Source organism: Hylobates moloch, unplaced genomic scaffold (genome assembly GCF_009828535.3).
Source record: "Hylobates moloch isolate HMO894 unplaced genomic scaffold, HMol_V3 SCAFFOLD_2, whole genome shotgun sequence".
Classification (NCBI taxonomy): Eukaryota; Metazoa; Chordata; class Mammalia; order Primates; family Hylobatidae; genus Hylobates; species Hylobates moloch.
This window is the reverse complement of record NW_026652277.1, coordinates 14,933,617-14,958,886: the sequence shown is the minus strand read 5'-3', so window position 1 is coordinate 14,958,886 and position 25,270 is coordinate 14,933,617. Positions and strand designations below refer to the sequence as shown.

At 45.8% G+C, this 25,270-nt stretch overlaps 1 protein-coding gene across 1 annotated transcript in view; it reads left to right on the top strand.

Moving 5' to 3' along the window:
- The window catches only part of FAM171A1 (family with sequence similarity 171 member A1), a 163,098-nt gene that overhangs the window by 99,876 nt on the left and 37,952 nt on the right, over nt 1-25,270 (top strand). The window contains exon 4 of the mRNA XM_032162904.2: nt 20,227-20,385. Within this exon, the coding sequence (XP_032018795.1) occupies nt 20,227-20,385 (159 nt within the window). The remainder of the gene's footprint in view (nt 1-20,226; nt 20,386-25,270) is intronic.

Below are 25,270 nucleotides of genomic sequence, written 5' to 3'. Positions count from 1 at the left end.
TTTTTTCTTGTAAATTTAAGTTCTTTGTAGATTCTGGATATTAGTAGCCCTTTGTCAGATGGGTAGATTGTAAAAATTTTCTCCCATTCTATAGGTTGCCTGTTCACTGTGATGGTAGTTTCTTTTGCTGTGCAGAAGCTCTTTAGTTTAATTAGATCCCATTTGTCAATTTTGGCTTTTGTTGCCATTGCTTTGGGTGTTTTAGTCATTAAGTCCTTGCCCATGCCTATGTCCTGAATGGTATTGCCTAGGTTTTCTTCTAGGGTTTTTACAGTTTTAGGTCTAACATTTAAGTCTTGAATCCACCTTGAATTAATTTTTGTATAAGGTGTAAGGAAGGGTCCCATTTCAGCTTTCTACATATGGCTAGCCAGTTTTCCCAGCACCATTTATTAAATAGGGAATCCTTTCCCCATTTCTTGTTTTTGCCAGGTTTGTCAAAGATCAGATGGTTGTAGATGTGTGGTATTATTTCTGAAGGCTCTGTTCTGTTCCATTGGTCTATATGTCTGTTTTAGTACCAGTACCATGCTGTTTTGGTTACTGTAGCCTTGTAGTATAGTTTGAAGTCAGGTGGCGTGATGCCTCCAGCTTTGTTCTTTTGGCTTAGGATTGTCTTGGCAATGCAGGCTCTTTTTTGGTTCCATATGAACTTTAAAGTAGTTTTTCCAATTCTGTGAAGAAAGTCATTGGTAGCTTGATGGGGATGGCATTGAATCTATAAATTACCTTGGGCAGTATGGCCATTTTCGCGATATTGATTTTTCCTATCCATGAGCATGGAATGTTCTTCCATTTGTTTGTGTCCTCTTTTATTTCGTTGAGCAGTAGTTTGTAGTTCTCCCTGAAGAGGTCCTTCACATCCCTTGTAATTTGGATTCCTAAGTATTTTATTCTCTTTGTAGCAATTGTGAATGAGAGTTCACTCATGTTTGGCTCTCTGTCTGTTATTGATGTATAGGAATGCTTGTGATTTTTGCACGTTGATTTTGTATCCTGAGACTTTACTGAAGTTGCTTATCACCTTAAGGAGATTTTGGGCTGAGACGGTGGGGTTTTCTAAATACACAATCATGTCATCTGCAAACAGGGGCAATTTGACTTCCTCTTTTCCTAATCGAATACCCTTTATTTCTTTCTCCTGCCTGATTGCCCTGGCCAGAACTTCCAATACTATATTGAATAGGAGTGGTGAGAGAGGGCATCCTGTCTTCTGCCAGTTTTCAAAGGGAATGCTTCCAGTTTTTGCCCATTCAGTATGATATTGGCTGTGGGTTTGTCATAAATAGCTCTTATTATTTTGAGATACATCCCATCAATACCTAGTTTATTGAGAGTTTTTAGCATGAAGGGCTGTTGAATTTTGTCAAAGGCCTTTTCTGCATCTATTGAGATAATCATGTGGTTTTTGTCTTTGGTTCTGTTTTTATGATGGATTACATTTATTGATTTGCATATGTTGAACCAGCCTTGCATCCCAGGGATGAAGTCCACGTGATCATGGTGGATAAGCTTTTTGATGTGCTGCTAGATTCGGTTTGCCAGTGTTTTATTGAGGACTTTTGTGTCGATGTTCATCAGGGATATTGGTCTAAAATTCTCTTTTTTTGTTATGTCTCTGCCAGGCTTTGGTATCAGGATGATGCTGGCCTCATAAAATGAGTTAGGGAGGATTCCCTCTTCTTCTATTGATTGGAATAGTTTCAGAAGGAATGGTACCAGCTCCTCTTTGTAGCTCTGGTAGAATTCGGCTGTGAATCCGTCTGGTCCTGGACTTTTTTTGGTTGGTAGGCTATTAATTATTGCCTCAATCTCAGAGCCTGTTATTTGTCTATTCAGGGATTCAACCTCTTCCTAGTTTAGTCTTGAGAGGGTGTACGGGTCCAGGAATTTATCCATTTCTTCTAGATTTTCTAGTGTATTTGTGTATAGGTGTTTATAGTATTCTCTGATGGTAGTTTGTATTTCTGTGGGATCGGTGGTATCTCTTTTATCATTTTTTATTGCATCTATTTGATTCTTCTCTCTGTTCTTCTTTATTAATCTTGCTAGCGGTCTATCCATTTTGTTGATCTTTTCAGAAAACCAGCTCCTGGATGCATTGATGTTTTGAAGGGTTTTTTGTGTCTCTATCTCCTTCAGTTCTGCTCTGATCTGAGTTATTTCTTGCCTTCTGCTAGCTTTTGAATGTGTTTGCTCTTGCTTCTCTAATTCTTTTAATTGTGATGTTAGGGTGTCCAATTTTAGATCTTTCCTGCTTTCTCTTGTGGGCATTTAGTGCTATAAATTTCCCTCTACACATTGCTTTAAATGTGTCCCAGAGTTTCTGATATGTTGTGTCTTTGTTCTCACTGGTTTCAAAGAACATCTTTATTTCTGCCTTCATTTCATTGTGTATCCAGTAGTCATTCAGGAGCAGGTTGTTCAGTTTCCATGTAGTTGAGCAGTTTTGAGTGAGTTTCTTAATCCCGAGTTCTAGTTTGATTGCACTGTGGTCTGAGAGACAGTTTGTTTTAATTTCTGTTCTTTTACATTTGCTGAGGAGTGTTTTACTCCCAACTATGTGGTCAATTTTGGAATAAGTGCAATGTGGTGCTGAGAAGAATGTATATTCTGTTGATTTGGGGTGGAGAGTTCTGTAGATGTCTGTTAGGTCCACTTTGTGCAGAGCTGAGTTCAAGTCCTGGATATCCTTGTTAACTTTCTGTCTCATTGATCTGTCTAATGTTGACAGTGGGGTGTTAAACTCTCCCATTATTATTGTGTGGGGGTCTAAGTCTCTTTGTAGGTCTCTAAGGACTTGCTTTATGAATCTGGGTGCTCTTGTATTGGGTGTATATATATTTAGGACAGTTAGCTCTTCTTGTTGTATCAATCCCTTTACCATTATGTAATGGCCTTCTTTGTGTCTTTTGATCTTTGTTGGTTTAAAGTCTGTTTTATCAGAGACTAGGATCGCAACCCCTGCTTTTTTTTTGTTTTCCATTTGCTTGGTAGATCTTCTTCCATTCCTTTATTTTGAGCCTACGTGTGTCTCTGCACATGAGATGGGTCTCCTGAATACAGCACACTAATGGGTCTTGACTCTATCCAATTTGCCGGTCTGTATCTTTTAATTGGAGTGTTTAGCCCATTTACATTTAAGGTTAATATTGTTATGTGTGAATTTGATCCTGTCATTATGATGTTAGCTGGTTATTTTGCTCGTTAGTTGATGCAGTTTCTTCCTAGTATCGATGGTCTTTACAATTTGTCATGTTTTTGCAGTGGCTGGTACTGACTGTTCCTTTCCATGTTTAGTGCTTCCTTCAGGAGCTCTTGTAAGGCAGGCCTGGTGGTGACAAAATCTCTCAGCATTTGCTTGTCTGTAAAGGATTTTATTTCCCCTTCACTTATGAAGCTTAGTTTGGCTGGATGTGAAATTCTGGGTTGAAAATTCTTTTCTTTAAGAATGTTGAATATTGGCCCCTACTCTTTTCTGGCTTGTAGAGTTTCTGCCAAGAGATCTGCTGTTAGTCTGATGGGCTTCCCTTTGTGGGTAATCCGACCTTTCTCTCTGGCTGCCCTTAACATTTGTTCCTTCATTTCAACTTTGGTGAATCTGACAATTATGTGTCTTGGAGTTGCTCTTCTCAAGGAGTATCTTTGTGGCATTCTGTATTTCCTGAATTTGAATGTTGGCCTGCCTTGCTAGGTTGGGGAAGTTCTCCTGGATAACATCCTGAAGAGTGTTTTCCAACTTGGTTCCATTCTCCCCGTCACTTTCAGGTACACCAATCAGACGTAGATTTGATCTTTTCACATAGTCCCATATTTCTTGGAGGCTTTGTTCATTTCTTTTTACTCTTTTTTCTCTAAACTTCTCTTCTCACTTCATTTCATTCATTTGATCTTCAATCACTGATACCCTTTCTTCTACTTGATCAAATTGGCTACTGAAGCTTGTGCATGCATCACATAGTTCTTGTGCCATGGTTTTCAGCTCCATCAGGTCATTTAAGGTCTTCTCTATGCTGTCTATTCTAGTTAGCCGTTCATCTAATCTTTTTTCAAGGTTTTTAGCTTCTTATCGATGGGTTTGAACATCCTCCTTTAGCTCGGAGAAGTTTGTTATTACCGATTGTCTGAAGCATTCTTCTGTCAACTCGTCAAAGTCATTCTCCGTCCAGCTTTGTTCCGTTGCTGGCGAGGAGCTGCATTCCTTTGGAGGAGAAGAGGGGCTCTGATTTTTAGAATTTTCAGCTTTTCTGCTCTGGTTTCTCCCCATCTTTGTGGTTTTATCTACCTTTGGTCTTTGATGATGGTGACGTGCAGATGGGGTTTTGTTGTGGATATCCTTTCTGTTTGTTAGTTTTCCTTCTAACAGTCAGGACCCTCAGCTGCAGGTCTGTTGGAGTTTGCTGGAGGTCCACTCCAGACCCTGTTTGCCTGGGTATCACCAGCATAGGCTGCAGAACAGCAAATATTGCAGAACGGCAAATGGTGCTGCCCGATCCTACCTCTGGAAGCTTCGTCTCAAAGGGGCACCCAGCTGTATGAGGTGTCAGTCGGCCCCTACTGGGAGGTGCCTCCCAGTTAGGCTACTCAGGGGTCAGGGACCCACTTGAGGAGGCAGTCTGTCCATTCTCAGATCTCAAACTCCGTGCTGGAGAACCACTACTCTCTTCAGAGCTGTCAGACACAGACGTTTAAGTCTGCAGAAGTTTCTGCTGCCTTTTGTTCAGCTATGCCCTGTCCCCAGAGGTGAAGTCTACAGAGGCAGGCCGGCCTCCTTGAGCTGCAGTGGGCTCCACCCAGTTCGAGCTTCCTGGCCGCTTTCAAGCCTCAGCAAGGGCGGGCGCTCCTCCCCCAGCCTCGCTGCTGCATTGCAGTTCGATCTCAGACTGCTGTGCTAGCAGTGAACGAGGCTCCATGGGTGTGGGACCCTCCAAGCCAGGCACAGGATATAATCTCCTGGTGTGCCATTTGCTAAGACTGTTGGAAAAGTGCAGTATTAGGGTGGGAGTGTGCCAATTTTCCAGGTACCGTCTGTCACAGCTTCCCTTGGCTAGGAAAGGGAATTCCCCAACCCGTTGCACTTCCCAGGTGAGGCGATGCTCCGCCCTGCTCTGTGGGCTGCACCCACTGTCCAACAAGCCCCAGTGAGATGAACCCGGTACCTCAGTTGGAAATGCGGAAATCACCCGTCTTCTGCGTCGCTCACTCTGGGAGCTGCAGACTGGAGCTGTTCCTATTCGGCCATCTTGGAACCTGATCTGGAATCCACTTATTGTTGGATGGTGATAGCAGTGAATTTACCCACAGCTGGGACATAACGTCTATTTTCCCTGTGAGGCACACCACATTTGAATTTGATTAAACTATCAGTTCACTGTGTGTGAGAGAAAAGGAGGGGCTGTCTCACTCTGTGTACAACCATCCCTTTCCTCTCCAATGGAGAGCATGTTCATCTTGTTTGGGTCAGAGTCCAGGGCACTGCCTGTGCCTCACTTATAAGTGGACAAGGTCACTCCCAAAGACTAATAAGTAGGCCAGTGTGGCTTTATCCTCTCTCTTGCCCTCTTGATTTTTCAATCTGTCTCACAGACTGTGATGTCTGTAGATGTGATCTTGCCCCTTCTGCTCTCACAGAAAAGTTCACAAAGAAGGTTTGAGGGACTGTGCTTTTCTTGATACTGGGTTAGAATTGAGAACACTTGCGTAAAATGCATTTCTGTGCTAAGAGCATACTATTCCATCTAAATGATGGCCTGGCCAGGCACAGTAGCTCACACCTGTAATCCCAGCACTTTGGGAGGCCAAGGCAGGAGGATCACTTGAAACCAGGCATTCAAGACCAGCCAGGGCAGTAAAGTGAGAACCCATCTCTACTAAAAATAAAAATTAAAAAAATATCTGGGTATGGTAGTGCATGCCTGTAGTCCCAGCTACTCAGGAGACTGAGACAGGAGGATTACTTGAGCCCAGGAGGTCAAGGCTGTAGTGACCCGTGATCATATCACTGCACTCCAGCCTGAGGGACAGAGTAAGACCCTGTCTCAAAAAAGTGAATAAATAAATAAATAAATAATCATGGGCCTGAGAATCATGTTTCCTGGCTTTGTTTTTTTCTTTGTTTGTTTGAGACAGAGTCTCACTCTATCGCCCAGGCTGGAGTGCAGTGACATGATCTTGTCCCACTGCAACATCCACCTCCCAGGTCCAAGTGATTCTCATGCCTCAGCCTCCCCAGTAGCTGGGATTACAGGCGTGCGCCACCACACCTGGCTGATTTTTGTATTTTTAGTAGAGACGGGGGTTTCACCATGTTGGCCAGGCTGGTCTCGAACTCCTGACCTCAGGTGATCCATCCGCCTCGGCCTCCCAGAGTGTTGGGATTACAGGCACCATGCCTGGCCTGACTTTCTTTCTTTCTATCTCTTGGTCCCTTCTTCTCAGGAGGCGCCAGTGTCTGTCCTGTGCCCACATTTCTTCTTTCTGGTCCTAAACATCTCATCTAGGCCCCTGGCTTCCAATGCTCTAATTACTCCCGATTCCATCTCTCCAGCCCAGACCTTGCCCACTGAAATGGGGGCTTGGACGACACCTCTGCTTGGAGGCCTGTCAGGCACCTCCAACTCAGTATGGACACATAGAGCTTGATATTTTTGGCCTTCCCGTGATCAATGGAATAAAGGTCTACCTAAGTTGATACCACTGTAAACTCAGGCCAAAACTCGAGGAATTGTCCTTGATTCTTCTCTCTTCGAATCTCATTCTTCTGATGAGCCTGGTGTCTCCATCTGCATTGCCACCTCACAAATCCAGGATACCACCATGTCCCCTCAGGCACTGCAGTAGGTTTTTAACGGGTTATCCCATCTCACTCTTGCCAAACCAGTAATCAAGTGTTTACAAAGTGAGGGTGACCAAATCACCTTGCTCAGGTCTTCAATGGTTTTCCCATTGTACTTGGAGTAAAATCCAACCCCTTCCACTCAGGGCTGGACAATCCCCTGACCCTGGGCCTCTGGTGGCTTCTGCAGTTGTCCAGGTCCTCCCTGGTAAGGAAGGGATGAGGCTACGGCATTTATACACACAGGGCTTCCCACACGGCCGGCTCTGTGCACCCCTTCTTCTGCCAGACGTGGCTTTTAGGCCCACGTGCTCACTGTCGGCCTCTTGTTTTCTCCTTCACAGCTACCTTCAACATCCACTGTCCCCACCTTTCCCTTTACTAAGATGCTGAAGGAGGCAATGTGTGGTTTTACTATCCCTCACTGTTGTGGAGCAGCACTGTTCTTAGTGAGGTGTTTGTGATGAAAGCTTGAACTGCAGGGTCTGCAGTGACACCCACACATCTGTCCATCGTGGCTGTCCAGCGTCCTCACCGCTGCGTGTTCTGCTCCTCATGGCCACCCTGCTGGCCCTGACAGCTGGACACTTCACTGTCTCCTCTCAAGGCTCTACAGGGTTCCTCCAGGACCCAGCACCTGAGTGGGGTGCCCTCTGCCAGCAGTCTCCTTCTACCTACGCAGCAGTCACACACAACCTTCTTCTCCCCTTCTTTTTTTTTTTTTTGAGATAGAGTCTCGCTCTATTGCCAGGCTGGAGTGCAGTGGTGTGATCTGGGCTCACTGCAACCTCTACCTCCTGGGTTCAAGTGATTCTCCTGTCTTAGCCTGCTGAGTAGCTGGGACTACAGACACGTGCCACTGCACCCAGCTAACTTTTGTATTTTTAGTAGAGACGGGGTTTCACCATGTTGGCCAGGATGGCCTCGATCTCCTGACCTCGTGATCCACCCCCTCAGCTTCCCAAAGTGCTGGGATTACAGGTGTGAGCCACTGTGCCTGGTCTCTTCTCCCCTTCTTATATCTCCATGAGCGGAATATGGCTGCAGCGAGCCTGATGTCACAGTCATCGGTTCTGTGCCCATGCATGCTGGCATTCCTTCCCCCTGCCCATGTTTGCCCATAGCATTGCCACGCCCATGCCCTGACACAGGCCCTGGTGATCTCTACCAAGACCACTGCAGTAGCCCCCCTCTGGGGTACACGTCTTTAGCCTTTGATGTAGGATTGGAGCCAGATTTCAGAAGGAGAAGCCAGACTTTCTACCTCAAGTTTCTGCTCTCCAACACACCATGCACCAAACTGCCCGTTGGGTCTTCCTGAGGTGGAGCTCCAGTTCTTTCTGTCCCTTCCTGGCTCACCTTGGCCTATAGAGTAAAATCCATTCTGACAACTCACACTCCCTGGCCTCCAGGATACGGCCTCAACTTTTCTCTCTCTTTTTTTTTTTTTTTTTTTAACCAGTCTCTGTCACCCAGGCTGAACTGCAGTGGTGCAATCACAGCTCACTGCAGCCTTGACCTCCCAGACTCAAGCAATCCTTTCACCTCAGCCTCCTGAGTAGCTGTAACCACAGGCACACAGCACAATGCTCAAATGATTTATTTTTATTTTTATTTTTAGTAGAGACAGGGTCTCGCTATGTTGCCCAAGCTGGTCTCGAACTCCTGACCTCAACTGATCCGCCCACCTTGGCCTTCCACAGTGCTGGGGTTACAGGTGTGAGCCACCATGCCTGGCCTCACCTTCCTTCTGAGTGTTCTTCTTTTTTGCTGTGTTCTGGTCTACTTCAGTTTCTGTTTTCCACCTGGGGCTTTCCACCTCCTCTGCCAATCTGTCTTCAAACCCTTCCTAGATGGGGAGGGCAGCCTGGATGCGACATGGTTGGGAGGTCTTTCTTGAACGTCCACTGGAGATGTAAGTCACACCGCCTGCCCCTGGCAGCCAAGGGGCTTGTGTCCTGTGGCCCTATCCCTCCAGGCCATGGCTGTTGGATCTGGAGTGGGCACCCAGCTCAGGGGTAACCAGTCTACAGTGTGGCCACAGGTGGGACCCAGCAGCTCTTGTCCCCTTTCTTTTCCTGGGATTGAACTAAGAACCCAGCAGGGGTTGAGAATCACAGCTGAATGGTCCTGAGATGCAGGCTGAGCTGTGCCAGGCCTTCTGTAAGCCAGGTAGAAGAACAGAAAGGATGCAGAAGCAGAAGAAGACACTCAGAGCAGGTCGGAAAGGAGCAGACTCGGGATCTGTGGGTCCCAGCCATGGCCCAGTGTTATAGGGAAACCCATGCACTCCTGCCGAGTGGTCTGAGAGCTGCCTGAGTCTAGAGCTGGTCGTTCTACCTCTCGTGCCTTCCACGACCTCTGGCTCCTGTTCTTGGAGCCACAGGTCCTCATCTCACTTATTGTCCCTCACGTCCTTATCAGTAACCAAAAGCAGCAGATTAAACAACCCGCCAGCTGGGGGTTCTGGATCTTTCCATGATACCCCCCTTTCCTACCATATTTGGGAGTACACCTTATCTCCCTGACTAAAGGTGAAAACCAGAAGGCCAAGGACTGTGTCTTCATCATCTCGGTTCTGCCAGGTCTCTGCCCTATGCCTGCCAATGGTAGATGCCCAATGAGTAATTCATTGAATAATTGAGTTAAACAAATACAAAATAAAAAATCAAAATCCAGCTGCTTTTTGTACTTCCTACATAGACTACTTACTCCATGGTCTTTTTTTTTTTTTTTTGAAGGCACCATCTCAGCTCATTGTAGCCTCAACTTCCCAGGCTTAGGTGATTCTCCCACCTCAGCCTCCTGAGTAGTTGGGACTATAGGCATGCACCACTAAGTCTGGCCAATTTTTGTATTTTTTGTAGAGATAGAGTTTCACCATGTTGCCCAGGCTCGTCTCAAAGTCCTGGGCTCAAAGATCCTCCTACCCTGGACTCTGAAAGTGCTGGGATTACAGGCATGGGCAGCCACACCCAACCCACTTATTTTCTTTGTTCTGAAAGCTAAGAAAAGTACAGTACAGTACACACGCAAACACACACACACACGAGTACTTGAACAGCTCTTTCTCTCTCTGAGGAGCAAGAAGCATGAGCATATTATAAATCAGCCCGAGGAGGAAGCCATTCAGGTAGTTTTCATTATGGTTAATTTTATCACTGCCTCCTGTACATAACCAGAAACTGGCTACACCTTTTTATAATCTCATTTCCATGCCAGCTTTTTAAAATTACAAACTTTTGTTAATGTTTAAATGTGTCCTGCTTCATGAGCTTCATCATGTTTAATTGTGTGATTCCTTGTCTCGGTCCAATTGAGACATAGCAATGATAATAATGTATCATTTTGTTTCCTGTTTTCCCACTAGTTAGAAGGAAAGCCATATGTAGCTAAATAAAGGTGGTCCTTACTACCATGTAGATAAATAAACGGTAGTCTTTCCTACCATGTAGATAAATAAATGGTGGTCTTTACTACTATTTACTTAATGCAGTTCTTTCTTTTCTTTTTTTTAAGAGACAGGGCCCCACTGTCACCCAGGATGGAATGCAGTGACCGGATCTCAGCTCACTGCACCCTCTGCTTCCCCGGCTCAAGTGATCCTCCCACCTTAGCCTCCCAAGTGGCTGGGACTACAGTGCATACCACCACACCCGACTAATTTTTATTTTTTATTTTTTTTTAGAAACAGGGTTTCACCATGTGGCCCAGGTTAGTCTCAAGTTCCTAGGCTCAAGCTATCTGCCCACCTTGCCCTCCCAAAGTGCTGAGATGCCCAATGCAGTTATTATCTATAAAACTAATACAATACTGAATTTATAAATGATATATTAAAATTATGTTCTCAAACTGGTCACATTTAGTTGCATTTTTTTAATTGATTCAGAGGAGAAAAAAATAAATTATTGCCTGCTCAGACATGCAAGCCACCATGCCTGGCCAGTTTTTTTGTATTTTAAAAGTGAGGAAAGTAATGGTGTAGCATGTTATTTTCGACATTGTTTTATAAAGCCTGGGCCAGGCACAGTGGCTTATACCTATAATCCCAGCACTTTAGGAGGCCAAGGTCAAGGCACTTTGGTAAGATCACTTGAGCCCAGGAGTTCAAGCCAGCCTGGGCAACATAGCAAGACCCCAAAAATATTTAAAGATTAGCCAGGTGTGGTGTTGTGTGCCTACAGTCCCAGCTACTCTAGAGGCTGAAGTGGGAGAATCTCTTGAGCCAGGAGTTCAAGGTTGCAGTGAGCCATGATTGTGCCAGTGCACCCCAGCCTGGGCAACAGAGCAAGACTCTGTCTCAAATAAATAGGTAGTTTTGTTGGTAGGTAGGTAGATGGATGGTTAGATGGACAGATGGACAGGCGGACGGACGGACGGATGGACAGACGGACAGCCAGACAGATAGATAGATGGATAGATAGATTAAATGGATAGAAGATAGATAGACAGAAGATAGATGAGATAAATGTATAGACAGATGATAGATTAGATAGATGATTGATAGATTAGATGGATAGATGATGGATGGATGGATAGATAGATAGATAGATAGATAGATAGATAGGATAGATGGATAGATGATTGATAGATGCATAGATAGATAGGCAAGCAGACAGCCAGGACTGTCTTAGGATAACAGGATGGTGAGGGACATGGTCAGAAGACTCACGTATTCTCTGCAGTGTTAGATGATGCCTCAGTAATAGGTCAACAAGAGGGATTTTCCCCCACATAGGCTATATCTGGAAATGCGCTCAGCGTCACAAAACACTGGCAAATTGTTTCCAAACTTGTCTGTGAGATGCTAAGAGTATAGAAAGAGAGAATACTCATAAATTATAAGAATTATTTTCTTGGAGAGTGTTTTGTCCTTTACTGAAGATCACATTCCCATCAAAATCTTGTGGGGAGGGGTTTAGTGGTAAATCCATAAATTAAATCTCAGATTATTTCTGGTAAGGGATGAATGGAGAGGCTGGCATTGCTCGAATGCCAGAGACGAGACTGGGGAAGCCAGCCTGCAGCTCTGGCTCCCGGAGCCTCTAGGAGGCCCTCACGCTGTCTCAGAAAGAACGACTCAGAGTGTGATGAGAGTAAATAAGAAGATACAGACAAGATGCCCCCAGCTACCCATGGGCACTGTCATCAGGCCGACTGGCACCACCCAGGTCAGTGGTCTCCATCCTCTGCTGGGCTCCTCATGTTTCCCAAGTGGTCCTTTTCCTGTTCCCCTGGCAGCTGCTGCAGGAAGCTTTTCCCAGCACACTCCATATGCCCCTCCCCCCACCTGCATGCCGTCCTCCTAGCAGGGCCCCAGCGGCTGGTTTCACAGGGAAAGCAGGCTGTCAGGGAAGCACGCCTTCCCGAGTGGTCTTCCTCCTGCCCCCTTTCCTAAGAGGACATGGCGGTGTCCTCCTGCAGTTTCTCTGCCCCACCGTGAACCCCTTCTCATTCTCACTGGAGCCCATTCCTTATCGCCTCCTCTCACACCTCCCTCCATTTATGCTGAGTCTTTCATCTCTCCTAGTTCTTTCTCAGCTCTCAAAATCACTGAAGGCTTTGCCAGTCAAAGCAAAACCCTTCTTAAGCCCTATTTCTCCTTCAAGTCACAATCTTCTCCCGAACCTTGGAGATACCTCCCCTTGCCATGCACATGTCTTTAAACTCCCTTTTATGCTGCCTCACATGATTCCTTAGAAATCCCTCTTGCTGAGCTCAGCAGAGCTAGAGTTACATGACCTAGTGGCCACTTCTTCCTAACTTCCCCGCGGCTTCACCACCTTACCCGGTCCTGCCTTCCTGGATGTCTTCATCCTTTCTCTGGTCCTCTCTCTATTCATTGCTTCTCAATCTCCTTCAAGGGTTCTTCCTGCTCTGCCTATCTCTTATTTCAAAAATAGCTTTCCACTCCAGCTGCCTTTTCTGTGAGGACCCCCAGAGCTGCTGTCTTTATTTGGAACTTTATCGTTTCTTACTTGAATAATTTCATAGCAGCCTCCTGCCTGATCGCTCTGACATCAGACTCTCTGCACCCACGGCCATACTCCACCTGCTGTCAGAATTGGGCAAAAACAAATCGGAATCTTTCACTTCCATGCCAGTAACTCCCACTCACTCTCCCCTGCAGGCCCACGCAAGTCCAAAGTCATTGATTCGTTGATTCATTGGCAGGGTCTTACTCTGTTGCATGGGCTGGAGTGCAGTAGTGGAATCATAACTCACCGTAGCCTCAAACTCCCAGGCTCAAATGATTCTCTTGCCTGTGCCTCTGGAGTAGCTCAGACTTCAGGCATGTGCCACCACACCCAGCTGATTTTTCATATTTTTTGTAGAGACGGGGTCTGACTGTGTTGCCCAGGCTACTCTCAGACTCCTGGCCTCAAGCGTTCCTCCTGCCTCAGCCTCCTAAAGCACTGGGATTACAAGGATGAGCCACCACACTCAGCCCCAAACTCTTGATCAGGACTTACCAAGTCCCTCCTAAGTCTCTCCCTCTGTCCCTGGACCCCACGTCGCTCACAGAGAGTTCCTTCACTTCCCCACACATGCTAGATTTTCTTTATCTGTGCCCCTTCATAGATGCTGTCACTTCTCCTCTGCCTCTCAACCTTCAAGACACAGTTCACAAATCCCAGCCCGGGAACTTTTTTTCTCCTGGGCAGCTGGCCACTCTCTCTCTTGAAGTTTATCTTGTACTTTCATCATTACCCTCTTATTCTAGCACTTAAAACACTATGATAATCAAGCCATTTCCATGACTGCCTTCTCGACCCTTTTCTGTTTTAGAGTAATGAATGTTATTGATGTTTTAGGGAGTTAAACATGTAAGAAAAGAAGGATGATGTGATAAACTCATCAAGAGGTGATGAAAGCTCTAGGAAGAGAGTTCCTTGACTCTGATTCAGGGAAGAAGAGAAAGTACCATTATCCCCAAGATTACTGGCTCAAGTCTTCACTGATCCATTTAAGTAGGCTAAATGGTATCTCAGAATAGAGCCCCAGGGCAGAAAACAGAAAACCTCTGCAACCCTCCGGCTTTAGTTTTCTTTCCTCTCAGGTGGCAACCCTTGGTTTTCTTTAAACTTCATCTTCTGAAATTGACTCGGAAATCTTCATCCCACCCTCCAAAAACTTACTATCAAGCATTCTTTTTAAGCTTCTTTGTTCATATGATAGGTCGGGAGAGGAATAGAGATTCAGATAGAGAGACAGTGTAAGACACAGAAAGAGACAAAGAGAGAAATGCCTTCTCCTCTCTTGAGTTCCGTGAATACAAAGGCTTTCCCCACTCCTCTTTGCAGTTGTAGACCCATTGCAGGGAGATTCTCAGCACCAGTTGTCTGGATTTTGTGAAGGTGCTCAGGATATATAGAGCAGTGGTTCAGAATTGGGGGTGATTTTGCGCCCCCCCCCCGAGACATTTAGTGAGGTCTGGAGATATTTTGGGGGCTTCTGCAGACATCTAGTGGGTAGAGGTCAGGGATGCAATTAAACATGCTGCAATGTATGGGACACCCCCAAACAGAGAACCACCTGGCCCAAAATGTAAATGGTGCTGAAATGGAGGACCCCTGATCTAGTTGGAATGGAGACAGAGCATTACTGGAACATAGTGGGTTGCCAGGTTTAACTCATCTTCACATAAGTACCATTGAGCACCAACTGTATACAGAACATAGTGCCATGCATTTCACAGAATGCCTGGTTTAAGGCACTTCAGTCTATAATGGGAAGAGGAAATGGGAAAGCAGTGTTTATCCGGGAGACACTGTTAGACACCATCCATTAGTGTTCTGAGCCAACATCACAACAGCCATATTATGAGTCAGGCATGATTCATACCCATTTTAAAGATAACCTGAAGTCCAAGTCACTTAACTATAAGGTGGTAGAGGAAAGATTTAAACCCGGAGCTAAGTGATTCCACCACCCATGTTCTCATGATGCTCTTGATTAGGCAGATGAACAAATATACAAATAATTATGATACAGGACATAGTAAGAGCAGTGCTACAAGAGAGATGCAAATAGAGCTTAGAGCTTAGGGTGGGATTAACAAAGACTACATAGAAGAGGTGGCTTTTGACATGCATTTTGGATGAGCTGTAGGATGAGGGGAAGAAGTTTCAGACGTGGAGATGCACGAATGTATACACAGAGAGGCCAGGCGTGGTGGCTCACACCTGTAATCCCAGCAGTGTGGAAGGCTGTGGTGGGCAGATGACTTGAGCCCAGGAATATGAGACCAGACTGGGCAACATGGAAACCTCACCTGTACAAAAAATATATAAAAATTAGCCAGGTGTGGTGGCATGTGCCTGTAGTCCCAGCTACCCGGTAGGCTGAGGTAGGAAGATCACTTGAGCCCAGGAGGTCAAGGCTGCAGTGAACTGTGATGGCATCATTGTACTCCAGCCTGGGTGACAGAGCGAGACCCTGTCTCAAAACAAAAAAAAAAAAAAAAAAGAAAGAATCAGACTTAGTCATGCAGTCCTATTTGGCCAGAGGATGAGAATTGGTTGGCAGTCAGTAGAGCATCTATTTTGAGGTAGGCATGGTGTGATAGGAAGGGATACACAGTTAGAATTAAAATAATTCCTTTCTACCTCTTAGAAGCAGAATGACTTTGGGCAAGTCACTTACCTCTTTGAGCTGTAGTTCGTTATCCATAAAGAGAGGAAAGGGTTCCTTCTTCACAGGGTTGTTGTAAATATTAAATAACATATTTTTATTTATGCACTTTGTAAATTCTAAAGCACTGATCTATGCCTCTCACTTAGAGAAGAGGTGTAGTTGTAGTCTGGGTCTATATTGGTCTATTCATTTTTGTTGTTGTTTTTGTCATCATTGTTAATTTGGTAAGTGGAAGAGATCCATTGATGGCTTCTGGGCAGGGAAAGGACATGATTAGAGTAGTATCTTTGAACAGTCACAATGTCAGTAGATGAAAAGGGAGTGAGGCTGAAGCAGACAGCCTGGATAGGAGGCTTTCACGATAGTTGAGGTGAGAGGTAGTCTAAGGTAACATATGCTGTTGGATGCGAAAAGGGAGAGAGGTATGATACAAGAAATTTGGTAAGGGAAGATTGGCCAGTCTTGGCACTTGAGTGAACATGCAGGATGATAGATAGGGAGAATGATGATGGTGACCTAAAATCAAAACTGGGTGTTGGGGAGACTGGAATATTGTTAGGTGAGAGAGAAGGTAGATGATAATTTTAGAGTGACAGATGGGCATCTGGGTAGAAGTGTCTAGAAGGCAGGGGAAAATCCAGGCATGGAGCTTAGAAAAGAATCCAAGGCTGGAGTGGATGGTACCAGCCAAGGCAGTGGCAGTGAAAGGGAACCCACAGGGAGCGAGCAGAGCACAGAAATGGCAGAGGCGATGGGTGGTAGCCCTCTGGGAGCTGTTTCATCCAGAGATTGGACAAGAAAGGAAGGACTTGCAAAGGAAACAGCAGGCAGACACTGGAGAGAACCAGACAGGACCGTGAATCCCAAGGAGGAAGGGGATCACGGGCAAGAAGGGCGAACAGTGTCAACCATTGTGAAGAGGTCGACGAGGATGGAGGCTGAGCTGTGGTCATGGGGTTTATGGATCATACAGTTGATGTCTCTAAGGGCAGCATGCATTGTGGGTAGAAGCCACATCACTGGAGCTTGGTGGAAGGACAGAAGGCATTCACTTATGGGGATAACAGAGTTAAAGTAATGTTTGCTTGTTATTGTTCTAGACTGGGGAAAAAAATCAGTGTTTTTGTTGGTTGGGGAGGAAAAGCCTATAGAGAAAGAGATTGCTGACGAAGGCAGAAACAGACAGTTGAGTCGTCTTGCAATGAATAAGCAAAAGTTAAATTAGAGGCTTGGATTGACCTTGGAGGTGGTTAGGGGCAGAAGAGAAGAGGGAAGAACAGATTTTGAAATGCAGAGTTGGGAGGCTGAGGCGGATGGATCACCTGAGGTCAGGAGATTGAGACCAGCCTGGCCAACATGGTGAAACCTCATCTCTACTAAAAATACAAAAATTAGCCAGGTGTGGTGGTGGGCACCTGTAATCCCAGCTACTCAGGAGGCTGAGGCAGGAGAATTGCTTGAACCCAGGAGGCAGAGTTGCAGTAAGCCAAGATCACGCCATTGCACTCCAGCCTGGGCAACAGAGCGAGACTCTCTCTGAGAAAAAAGAAAAAGAAAAAGAGAAAAGAAAGAAATGCAGCGAGAGGAAGCAGGGACCCCTGTATTTTTAGGAGAGCAGGGTCTGAGTATTTTGGGGATGGGGATGGAGCCCTACAGGCTTATCCACTGCCTACCCTGCCACCCCCTCCCAATCATATTCCTTTCTGAAGTGTGGAACTATTTAGTGGCTTTAGTACACGGAGGCAGGCTTAAGAATATAACCGCTCCCCCAACCCCATGCATACCCTCTTTTGATTTTATTTGTGCTGTGGCTCAGAATAGCTTGCACCCTTAAATTCCTCACGTGCTGCTTCAGTCCTTTTCGTCACCATAGGTGTTGCCTGTGCTTTGTGGTGGGATGTTTAGCCCCTCATGGATGGTACCCGTGTCGTGCCAGTCCCAGGGTGTGTCAGATAAGCTGCACTGGCCATATCCTTTCCGTGAGGATCTGCCCCAGCATAGCCTGCTACATACCCCCAGGCCCCAGCCCCAGCAGATAGACCCTGGATGTCTGGCCAGGGACCAAATTCTCCTGCACAAGTGGGGATAGAGGTGGAGCAGAGGCAGGGAAGGGAGAGAGATGTGTTGCCCACCCAAATGCATGTAACACTTGATCTGCTCGAGAAGGCATGAGAAGCAGAGGATCAGTGGGAGACACCAGGGCCCTGAGAGCTGGGGAGAGCAGCCTGGGTTTCTTGTTCGCTGGGTCCCAGGCCAGTCCCCGTTAAGTCCTGGCTGCGTATCGTGGGCCCATTCCCAGTCTCCCCTTGTCTTTCAGCAACCCTCAGTCCAGTCAGAGGAGGTTTCTGTGCCCCACTGCCCTCACACAGGTCTCTGCCAGCCCATCTCACAGGGGCTCCTCCTAAGGCCTGGAGGGGTGCACTTTTCCTTCCCTGTTCTGGGGTCACCAGCCCAGCTTCTGCCTCTGCCCAGACCCTCAGGAGGACAGGCTCCCTCTTTGCTCCATCACTTGTAGACTTACCATTCTTGTTCTCTTCCCATTAGCAGAGTGCTTTACTTTTCCACCATGTGAGACCCAGGCTTCTACACAGGGGCTTGTTCATTGAATACTATCAGCAGCATTATTTAGCCGGAAAACCAGTAGAGAACATATATTTCCTGATCATTGAAAAAAAATACCAGAAGCAATGAATGTTGTTACATCATCCGGAGTGAGGAGATGAGAAAGAATGCTGGCTTTGACCTTCCATCCTGGAGGGCAGCGTGGAAAGGGAGAAGAAAAGCAAGCTGTGTGCCATGCGTGTCGGCAAGGGGGAGAAGGGACCAGAAATAGACTGCCTCCGGCAGGACACAGAGCACTTGTGGGACGCCCGAGGAATTTGAACGCTCCACAGACCAAGGAGGTGGCAGGAGTAAGACGTCGGTGTTCTGTAACATCAAGGGAAAATAAGACCAGACTAAGAAGAATACAATAATGTTAAAATACCCAGATCTCCAGAGGCTGGTGTGTCACTACGGGTTTGTTTTAGGGATGAAGAAAGGGAATTGGTGGTCTGGAGCTAGACTAATGTCTGTGTCTGTTTAGTTTGAGCAGAGATGACCGGAGTTAGATAGGACTGTCATGATTTTGGACACCTGCTCGCTGGGCTCTAAACCTGGGCCTGGATTTCACAGAGTGGAGAACCAGCCCCTGGAGAAGTCTAGCTGGTAGTTTTTAGAAGGAAGAGGGAGCATTGTGACTCCCTGCCAGTTAGGCAGTATGTAGCCAAGACAGGCTGCCCCAGACATAAGTCCTTCGGGCCTCAGTGGCTTCATCTTTAAGAAGAGAGACTTGGACTAGTGGATTCTTGGAGGTCTAAAACTCCCTTATTCTAGAACACATCTAGACAGGCTTCTTTACTCCTTACAAGTTCTTTGATCCAGAGTTAAAAGGAACCCTGGAGTGGAGATAAAGCCCACCAGCTCTGGGCGGGGCTGTTGAAGCAGGACAGCAGGGGGTCGGGAGAAGGAACCCTCAGTGGAGCACAGGTGGAATGTGGTCTGCCTCAAGCCTGGGGTTGGATCTACAGTTTTTCTCTTAACAATGCTTTTGCCAGGTTTGCACAAAATTACCTAGCACCTTTACATCTTGTGAATATCACCGCAGCATTAGGTAAAAACAAGTTCAGGTTTTATGATCAAAACAACATCTGGGCCAGGTGCAGTGGCTCACACCTGTAATCCCAACACTTTTGAGAGGCTGAGGCGGGTGGATCACCTGAGGTCAGGAGTTCGAGACCAGCCTGGCCAACATGGTGAAACCTGCCTCTCCTAAAAATACAAAAATTAGCTGGGTGTGGTGGTGGGCACCTGTAATCCTAGCTACTTGGGAGACTGAGGCACGGGAATCGCTTGAACGGGAGGCAGAGGTTGCAGGGAGTTGAGATCACACCACTGCACTCCAGCCTGGGTGACAAGAGCAAAACTCCATCTCAAAAAAAAAAAGAAAAGAAAAACAAAATTTGGAGCAAAGTTAAGCTGCAGGTGACGGCACAACACAACTGTCTAGGGCCTGTCAGCCCAACCCGTCCTCCTACACAAAGGAGTTGAGTTTGGTGAAGAAGCATCATTTTGCATCATTTCAAAAGTCTCATCATAAATTCTGTGACATAATCCATCACAAGTAGGAAGCACGCCTCCAGAATAGACTGGATGATGACGAATGGCAGCTCCCACAGAAAGAGAAGATTCATTGCCACTGGGGTATTGTTTGCAATTCTTTTCAAGGTTGTACAGTCAATTCCCTTGCCCTCCTTCAATTTTGTTCATGGCATTAAACCAGATTTTTCCAGGGAGATTAAAGACGGGTTTGCAGTGGTATCAAAGAGTATCTCTTACACTGTTTGCATAAAGAGATTAATTGTCATCTACTTGTTTCATTTACATGGAGTTTCCCAAAATGCTACCCAGATCCACAGGCAAATGCTGGGCAGTGACAAGACTGCTTGCACATAGAACTTGGAAAAAGCTTTTTGTTAAAAACCTAAATAACATCCTGTGTCAAAACAAATGTGACAATGAGCTATTATTTCTCTCCCCATAATAGCATGTTGTCACATCTCTGCGTCCTGCATGAATGGGGGAAGGGAGGCCTTGTGAGAGGGAGCAGGGTGGGGGAGGCCTGCTGAAACCTTAGAGAGGCACTTCCTGGTTTTGCATTTTCTAAAAACAGAAACTGCTCCTGGGGGAGGTAACTCAGAGGTTAATCTCTGCAGGTGCCCGGCCACAGCCTCGTGTTCATTTCCAGAGAAGGGCTCTGAGGTTGCCTGAGAACACCAGCTACAGTGACCTGACCGCGTTTCTCACGGCCGCCAGCTCCCCTTCGGAGGTGGACAGTTTTCCTTATTTGCGAGGATTAGACGGAAATGGAACAGGTAATTAGAGTCTTTTCTCTTTTCAGTGGGAGTTTCTGTGTTTTAGTCTTTACACGTGGATTTTAGGTATGATTGGGAGTTTTAGCACTATGTGGGAGAAAGGCACTGAAGTTGCAGAAGGGAATTCTTGGTACAAGTTCAAGTGCATTGAAACTGTGTTATATCGGTACAAGCCCTGCAGAATTACATGTTAGCACATTAGTCTCCTTGAGCTCTTCTGCTGTTACCAATTGCCTTAAGCACCTTCTCTGAGCTCTCCTTTGGTGGACTAAATATATTCAATTCAGAGAAATTCTTATTGAAATTGCAATTTTTTTTTTAATTATAAGATCAGACTTAGGGTTTTTGGCCCGGCTGCCCTCTGCCTTGTCCCACGTGCCTCCATTTGAGAGGGTAGCCTGTGGGTGGGTAGGGCTGGTAGATACGTACCACCCCACCAACCTATGCTGCAGCCAGGAGGGGAAAAGGTGGTGCTTGGCCAACTCAGAGACAGGCATACCTTGGCTCCGTGCCCCACCAGCATGGGGACCACTTAGGATGGGGAGCCTCCGCCCTCTGCCATCTGTGTCCACCCAGCTCTTTCCCACATCGTTTCTTTCTCTGCACTTACTCTCTCTGCCCTCAACTGGGCATAGAGTGGCCAGGCTTTGAATTTGCTTTAGAATCCGCCCTCTCCTTGCGGGTCTCTAAGTCAGCTGGGTCAGTACCACTATTCTGGCATGCTACAGCTAAAAGATCAGAGAAAATAAAAGCCATCCCCCAGAAAATGTGATAATTCCTTATCGGAGAAAGACCCAAGACGGGTACCTTCCACCTCTGTTTGTGTCCAACTGCACCATTTTCTGGACCCCTTCACACTGGAATGGTCCCCAGTCCTCCTGGTGGAAGAGGTGTCAGGATTCTGGAGTCCTGAATTATTTTCTTGTGTATCCCACTTTCCTTTCCCCCACACTTTAGACTAATCACAGCATTAAAATTTTAAATCAAAGGCTGTTCTGAGTTCCATTCTTCTAGGAGAGTAACTTGCTGCATTTCCCAGGGATACTTGGATTGAATTTCACTTAATTTTCCAGTACTTTACATAAACTGATTATTCAGAAAAAGCTTTTAAACCTGAAACATTTGATCCATTTTGTAGCATGTTAATAAGTTTTTGGTTATACATAAAAGCAACCTGGTGATTTGTTACTCATTTTTCTTCTCTCTGTTTTCCAAAACATTTCTTCTTTAATTTTTGTGTGCTGATGAGGATGTGATTAACATGTCAGTAAATACGTCAGTACTTTGTCATCAGAAAGATGGCATAGCAGTCATCTTAAGTAAACATTATTAGGAAAAAAAATGTTGACTATTACTTGAAATGTGCCGGTCTGGGAGAAAAGTCTTGTTTTGGGGAGCATGAAGAAGTGGTTTAAGGCTGGGTGCGGTGGCTTATGCCTGTAATCCCAGCACTTTGGGAGGCCGAGGTAGATGGATCATTTGAGGTCAGAAGTTTGAGACCAGCCTGGCCAACATGACGAAACGCTGCATCTACTAAAAATACAAAAATTAGCTGGGCGTGGTGGCAGGTGCCTGTAGTCCCAGCTACTCGGGAAGCTGAGGCAGGAGAATTGCTTGAACCCAGGAGGTGGAGGTTGCAGTGAGCCAAGATCGTGCCACTGCACTCCAGCCTGAGCAACAGATCTAAACTGTCTCAAAAGGAAAAAAAATGTTTTAAAATATCATAACCAGCATCCGGCCTCCCGGACAAAATGGCGCACGATCCACAAAACCCTAACTTGGAGGGACAGCCTCCGTGCTCGGGACTCATTAATTTTTTTCTGTGCTCCACTTCCAGTAGCTCTTGAATAAATTATGCAGTCTGAGAAAATGGGGGAAAAAGAACACAAAGACACAGAACTATTGATTTTAGAGGAGCTTGTTTTATTTTAAAATCATTCCGTGATTTCAAAGGGAAGAGAGGTCTTTGCAGGGTGACATGAAATTTCTCTTCCACGGAAAGAATGGATGACTTGACCTAGAAATGACTAGGCTTTCTCGGAGACCTAGCAGCGAAGGCATCCACCCATAGTGAACTCACACGCGCCCTGGGGGACTTGGAACCTGGGCTCCCTTGAGCACAGACACCTCAGTAACTCACCAGCTCCATGGCGGCCCCCAGGGTCAGTTTGCACACAGCTTGTCTTTTGCCCACAGTCACTTACCTCCTGTTTTACTAAAGGCATCTAAGAGCTCACAGTCTAAAGAGGGCACGCCTGGACCAGACGTGTCTTTGGGAGATGACACAAGTTCATCTCCCGAAGATGAAGGAAATGACTGAGTCATAACCAGAGTTCAGTGAAGGTGGATGGAAACAGAGAGGCTGCAGAAGAGACTGGAAAGGGCTCCGAAAGGCTGTTTTCTGGGGGTACCATGAAGGCTGTGTTGTTTGGTTTAGAGGGTGGATCCAGAGTTGTAAGTGGAGAAGCATCTTCTCTTTCTAGCTCCTGGGGGCCCCCTCCTCTCACCAGAGAGCATGGCACTCTTCCCCCAGCTGCTGAGGAAGCACAGAATGTTCCGTGGTGTTCCCAAGGGTTTTTTACAAAAATTGCTTTCACTAATAACTCCAGGAAGACAGAGAGGAGTCAATAAAATGACAGGTGCAGACTTCCTGCAATTCCAAAAAGTTGGTAGAATATAGAGCCCAACAGAACCTTAGATGTCAGCTGAGCAGAACCTGTCACATGACAAGTGACCAGGTAGGTGGCCCAAAGTGTACAGCTCCTCTCCTCGCTTGGGCCAGTGGTGTTCCGCCCTGCAACATGATCCTGCTGCATTTGCCTGACACCTGCTTGTCTTTATGGAGACTTAAAGGGAGCCAGGCAACATCCAGATGGAACGGGAAGGAAAACCACTTTCTATATAAAACTCAGTATTTTGTGTAAAATTGGAGTTTCGTAACAAAGAGAAGGAAAATAGTTTAGCCCTTCAAAATGTGAATTGTTGCAGAATAGGCCGGGTGTGATGGCTCACGCCTGTAATCCCAGCACTTTGGGAGGCTGAGGCAGGTGGATCACTGGGAGGTCAGGAGTTCAAGACCAGCCTGACCAACCTCATCTCTACTAAAAATACAAAAAAAAAGAAAAAAAAATTAGCAAGGCGTGGTGGCATGTGCCTGTTGTCCCAGCTACTCAGGAGGCTGAGGCAGGAAAATTGCTTGAACTGAGAAGGCGGAGGCTGCAGTGAGCCAAGATTGCTCCACTGCACTCCACCCTGGGTGACAGAGCAAGACTCTGTCTTAAAAAAAAAAAAAAAAAAATTGTTGCAGAATAAACAACATAGGGACATAGAGGGAGAGTCATTGGGAAGGCATAGAGAAGCAGGCATTTAATGAAGCCCTGAGGGAGGAAAGAGACCTCAAGAAGGCAGATATAATTCCCCACAATGTCTTAAGACAGCTAGAGGACATTAAAGGGACGTGAAATCCCATGAACCTAATGCACATTGCTGTCCATTAAGCTGCTCGTTTCTGCAGTGCTCTACTTACTTCTGAATGTTTCAAGCTGAGTGTACTTATTCCCATAGATGCAGGAAGGCATCTAGTCTACCCTCCTTAGTTTTGAAGGTAAGAGAAACAGACCCCAAAGGAATGAAGTCACTTTCGGAGGTGACATAGGCAGTGAGTGGTAGATCTGCTACTGGCACTCCGTCTTCCTGGGCTAGGAATGTGCAGGAAGGGAGAGTTGAAAGGTGATGAGGGAGGAGAAGGGAGACACCATTTCTAGGGCTTTTCTCCTCTATCTACCAACTACCTGCTACCTACCTACTTGGACATCCTGACTAGAGTTTGATGAAAGAAAACAGCAATCCCTGATGGAAAACATTATCTCTCAGTTGTTTATACAGTCTAGTAAGTTATTTAATGTCTCTATAGTTTCTCTTTTGTTGTTTTGTTTTGACAGGGTCTCACTCTGTCACCCAGGCTGGATTGCAGTGGTGTGATCATAGCTCACTGCAGCCTTCACTTCCCAGGCTCAAGTGATCCTCCCACTTCAGCCCCCTGAGTAGCTGGAACTGTAGGCATGCACCACCATGCCCAGCTAATTTTTTGTATTTTTTTGTGGAAACGGGGTTTCACTATGTTGCCCAAGCTGTTCTTGAACTCCTGGGCTCAAGCAACCCGCCTCAGCCTCCCAAAGTGCCAGGATTACAGGCATGCGCCACCGCGCCTGGCCAGCATTTCTGTAGTTGTAAGTTCCATCTTCTCGAGAGGGCCTAACAGAATCTAGAGCAGTAGATTGTAGACCTGGCTTTGCTTCTCTGTCAACTTTGAGCTCCTGGCACATTTGTGTTTCAAGACACAAAATCTTTGGACCAGAAACATGATAACTTCTGAGTTTTGTTGGTTGTTTGTTTTTTTTACCATAAAATGACATAACCAGACTAAAAGATTTCAAAACTTGGATCTGTGATTCCACCTTGGATCTTTCATGAACTCTCCATTCCCACACTTTTGACTTCATTAAAAAACAGAGACAGGTATGAATGATAAAAGATAGAGTGGCATTAGCTGTGTAGAAATTGCTCTATGAAGGATTTAGCTGTAATTTGTTGTTGAGACTCTAAAATTCACTAGGTTTGCTTTAAATGTTTAAATGTAGACCAGATTGGAGGTTTACATTAGCTCAGTTTGGTAGGTAGGTAAGTATATAAGTAGCTGAATAAAAAGTCCTATAGATTGTATTCTAATGCAGCTTAAATTTTTTATCGCTGTGTTTTTGTCATTGTGCTCAAAGAAAGATGTAAAATTATGACAGAAAATAGTTTGTGTGATACTGTATTTCACTAGAGGAAAATGTAAAATGGATTGCTTGAGTGCATAAATATATTGGTCTCATAAGCATTC